The sequence below is a fragment of the Ochotona curzoniae genome, unplaced genomic scaffold, assembly GCF_017591425.1.
Source record: "Ochotona curzoniae isolate NIBS_2020 unplaced genomic scaffold, NIBS_Ocur_1.0 contig_291, whole genome shotgun sequence".
Classification (NCBI taxonomy): domain Eukaryota; kingdom Metazoa; phylum Chordata; class Mammalia; order Lagomorpha; family Ochotonidae; genus Ochotona; species Ochotona curzoniae.
The window spans coordinates 8,500,334-8,504,691 of NW_024465649.1; the positions used below are offsets into that span (position 1 = coordinate 8,500,334).

The 4,358-nt window shown below is 54.9% G+C and overlaps 1 protein-coding gene across 1 annotated transcript; it reads left to right on the top strand.

Annotated features, from left to right (window-relative positions):
* The first annotated feature begins 709 nt into the window (after positions 1 to 709).
* On the top strand, positions 710 to 2,305 carry TACSTD2 (tumor associated calcium signal transducer 2). Its single transcript, XM_040978647.1, has one exon. It carries the CDS (start codon positions 719 to 721, stop codon positions 1,670 to 1,672), a length of 954 nt encoding a protein of 317 aa, XP_040834581.1. The 5' UTR covers positions 710 to 718; the 3' UTR covers positions 1,673 to 2,305.
* The last annotated feature ends 2,053 nt before the right edge of the window (positions 2,306 to 4,358 follow it).

A 4,358-nucleotide genomic window follows, 5' to 3' on the forward strand; every position in this document is an offset into this window, starting at 1 on the left:
GTGATGAAGTAACAGAACTTGGCTTTCTCCCCTGCTCCCCCCTTACTCCTTCCTCCCCAGCTTTCCTTGATTCTGTTCTTGATTCCTAACAACCAAGCAGGGTCCCAGGACCGCGGGACTAGGGTCTCTAGGCCTTATCTGTGTGATCTGTGAAATGAATCCAGACCCGGCAAGACACAGTCGAAGAAATGAAAATCATACTAATGCGTATTGTTAGCAGAACTGGGGGAAGAACAAGAAAGTGAGCGGAATTAAGGAAACCATGAGGACAGGGCGTGAGAAAAGAGGGGAGTGGACCGGGACTGCAGTCTCCTCGCCCGGGAAAGCGCAAACGACGCCCAGGATGCGGAGCGAGAGCCGGAATCCGAGCCCAGGGCGGCTCCCTGAGGGAGGGAGCGAGGGAGTCCCCGGGGCCGCAGGTGAGTATCGGTCTTGCCCTCCCCCACCCCGGCTTTCGGTCCGGGGGAGGCGCGAGCACCTGGCCGCCTCTGATCCTATCGCGCACGGCGCTGGGCTGCCAGGGCCTTCCGTGGGACGGAGAGGGGGGGCGGGATGTGTCACCCAAATACCAGCGGGCGAGTCGTGGCGGAACCCGCCGGGCAGGTCGGGCGGAGTATAAGAACCAGAGAGCGGCCGGGCGGTAGAAGCCCGCAGATCTTGCCCCGGTGCAGCAGTTCGGCCGAGCCCCGCCGCCCCGTCCGCGCTTCTCCGCCCCACGATGGCCGGGGGTCTGGGCCTGCTGCTGCAGCTGCTGCTGCTCTTGGCGGCGGTGACGGACCCCGCGGCCGCGCTGAGCAACTGCACGTGCCCCACCAACAAGATGACCGTGTGCGGCCCGGATGGCCCTGGAGGCCGCTGCCAGTGCCGCGCGCTCGGCTCGAACACCGTGGTGGACTGCTCCACGCTGACCTCCAAGTGCCTGCTGCTCAAGGCGCGTATGAGTAACACCAAGAGCGGCCGCGGGCTAGTCCGGCCGAGCGAGCACGCGATCGTGGACAACGATGGCCTCTACGACCCCGACTGCGACCAAGAAGGTCGCTTCAAGGCGCGCCAGTGCAACCAGACCTCGGTGTGCTGGTGCGTGAACTCGGTGGGCGTGCGCCGCACCGACAAGGGCGACCAGAGCCTGCGCTGCGACGAGCTGGTGCGTACGCACCACATCCTCATCGACCTGCGCCACCGGCCGGCCGCGCGCGCCTTCAACCACTCGGAGCTGGACGCCGCGCTGCGCCGCCTCTTCCGCGAGCGCTACCGGCTGCAGCCCCGCTTCGTGGAGGCGGTGCACTACGAGGAGCCCACCATCCAGATCGAGCTGCAACAGAACGCTTCGCAGAAGGCCCCCGGCGACGTGGACATCGCCGACGCCGCCTACTACTTCGAGAGGGACATCAAGGGCGAGTCGCTCTTCGCTGGCGGCGGCGACATGGCCTTACGGGTGCGCGGCGAGCCCCTGCACGTGGAGCGCACGCTCATCTACTACCTGGACGAGCAGCCGCCCCAGTTCTCCATGAAGCGCCTCACCTCCGGCCTCATCGCCGTCATCGTGGTCGTGGTGCTGGCCGTCATCGCCGGCCTGGTGGTCCTGGTGGTCAGCAACCGCAGGAAGTCGGGAAAGTACAGGAAGGTGGAGATCAAGGAGATGGGGGAGTTGAGAAACGAGCCAAATCTGTAGGTGCGCAGCGGGCTTAGGGGAGGGAGATGGGATGGGGTGGCCCCGGCCCAAAAGGGGAAGTGGAGGCTGGGTCCTCGAGTGTTGGCCCGAGGGAGACATTTTTCCCTGGAGACGCCCTGGTTCCCTCTAGGTCTCCTCTCCACCTCCTCCCGGAGTCACACGCCTTACACACTTTTGTATCGAAGGACACATTTTTAAAATTCCTTCCCAACAAGAATGGGGTGGGAAGCCAGCGTGAGCGCAGCCAGCTGGGTTTGCGAGGGACGGAATCCACTTGGAAGGCTTAATTGGGTCTAGATGGGAAGCGGCACTCCTTAGACCGTCTGGGCTACGCACCGTCGGATGGGGGAGCGCCACCTGCTTCCGGAGGGGTTTGGGGAGGGGGCCTGCGAAATACCCCCCTGTCCCGAGGTTGCTGTGACCCACCACGAGTCTGTCGCCAGAAAGAAGCCCATTTCCGCTTCTGAACGCTCTGTAGGCTCTGCAGCTATATTCTGTAACTCGTTTGGATGAAAGTTAATATTAGTTGTTTCCTTTTGTAAAATGTTTGTACAGATTGCCTTTAATAATGCTGCTGTGATTTTTTTTTAAAAAAAAGAAACATAAATTTAATAAAGTGAAAAAAAAGTCCAACCCAAAAGGTGGCACTTGTGAGAACTCCTTTCAGATTTAGGGTATTTGGGGCTCATTTCCCAGAGCTCTGGTTTTTTCTTTTTGTTTTGTATTCCTTAAATCTCAGCTTCTAACACTATTAGGTAGAAGGGACATTTTTCCACGTGCTTCGCGAGTGCTTGCTGGGCTAGCTTCACTGGCCATTGTACCTGTTCTTCGTGTGTAAGATTATTTAGAAGCTTTCAAACTGCAGAGCGAGCTTAAGGCGGAGACGCAGTCTTACTGTTGGTTGGGAAAGGGCAGATGACTTCATCCCAGTGTTGTGCTTGTTGCTGTGATCTTTGCACAGACGGGTGCCCTAAGATTGCACAAGGCTTCTTTCCCTATGAGCTCTAACCACCAGCCCTGTCTCCTTCACACTCAGCTGCTTTTCACTCATTCACATTCATTTATGCAGTAAACAATTACTGGAAAGTGACGCACCAAAGGGTGTGGCCAAGGGAGGGAGTGGTTGCTGTATCAAGTATCCAACAACAAGCTAGATTCAAGACTTCTTTCAGGTCCCTCTCAGCCCAACTCAAGACCGAAACCCGGTACGAGAAGGGAGGGGAAGAGACCAGGCTTGCGACGGGCATTCACAGCTGCTGTCTTTGTAGTATGGGGCCCTGGCTAATATGGCATAGCAGAGTGCACACTTCAGGTCCCCAGAGACCACGCAGAGTGGCAGGTCAGGTGGGATTTAGTAAGGCAGGAGCACCACAGTGGGTGGGGAGCTAGACTACAAGGAAGTGCCCGAGATTAAGAGGGGCTGCTAGCAATGTGACATCACACCCTGTCCCGGAAATGCCCTTCCTCTGATGGTCACCGGTGACCCAACCGCTCATTTCACAGGTGAAAAGAGCAAGTCAGTGACTGATCGAGCTTTAATGTTGTTCTGGCTCAGCTGGGATTAGAAAGCCTCATTGTTCTGAGAGTCACTTGACCCTAGGAAATAAACAGGCCTAAGTGGGCAGCTGGACAAAGGCTGCTCCCGGAGAAAGCCCATTCCTGCAGAATGTCGCTTCTGTTTCTGCCTTACTTTGGGCTGGGGACTCCTTGCTCTTGGCAGCACACAGAATTTGTAAAGGGCTCTCACACACAGTATTTCTTTTGAGATACTGGCTGGCTGAATGACTTTGGGTGTTGACAAAACAGTTCAAATTCTGTGCAAGAAGTTACTTATTTCCCCTGTTTCCCTCTCATGTGAAAGAAACTGTAACTCCCTCTCTTGTGGTTGCACAGGCTGAATGAGGTCATTGATATCAACCCCTGGGATAGCCAGAGTGCTTGGTGACAGTTCAGTGACTCTTATATCTCTTCTCCAGATGATACCCCTGTCACAGGTCCAAAAACAGGTTCAAGAAGGCTGACACATTTGCAAACACACATCATGTATGAAGCCAGAGTTTAGAGAGCTTTTGCCTTGAATTCCTGAACACAGGATGCTCCCCTTGCACCCAGCTGGGTAGAGTCACCTTCCTACTCACCTACTGCAAGAAAAAGCCCCTGACGCATCTATGTTGAGATTCACCTGGCCTCTGTTGAGGACACCGGAGATCTTAAGGGTTTTAGTCTCCACCTCCCGGCTGTTCCCCTCCCAAGCTCAGGCCTCTGGCTGTTCTTCGTGAACCAAGTGAGAAGCAGGTGTGGCTCACCCAGCAGGTCACTACTTGTCCTCCAAGCCTACAGGAGAGACAACTTATTTCCTTGTAAGGGTCACCAGGGCTTTTTCCTCTTGCTAGTTCCAGTGAATTTTTTAATTATTAATTTCCCTTCTGCTTACATGTTTCTGCTTCATTTTTTTCCCCAATCATAAAATGTCAGAGTTGAGACATTTAATCCAACACTCCTGTTCTATAATGAACACACTGAAGCCCAAAGAGGAGATTTTCTCAAGCCTAACAGAGTGGCAGCACCCTGGATCTGACCCTCCTGGGTGTCCTGTGTGTTTTTGCTTGATCATTCCTGTTCTTTTGTGGTTATTTAGCTTGTTAATCTCATTTAAATGGGAGAGATTCTTTGGTTAAATATACAA

What these genes read in the sequence shown, in the direction of transcription:
- TACSTD2 (XM_040978647.1), top strand. Translation starts at nt 719, where the DNA reads ATGGCCGGGGGTCTGGGCCTGCTGCTGCAGCTGCTGCTGCTCTTGGCG.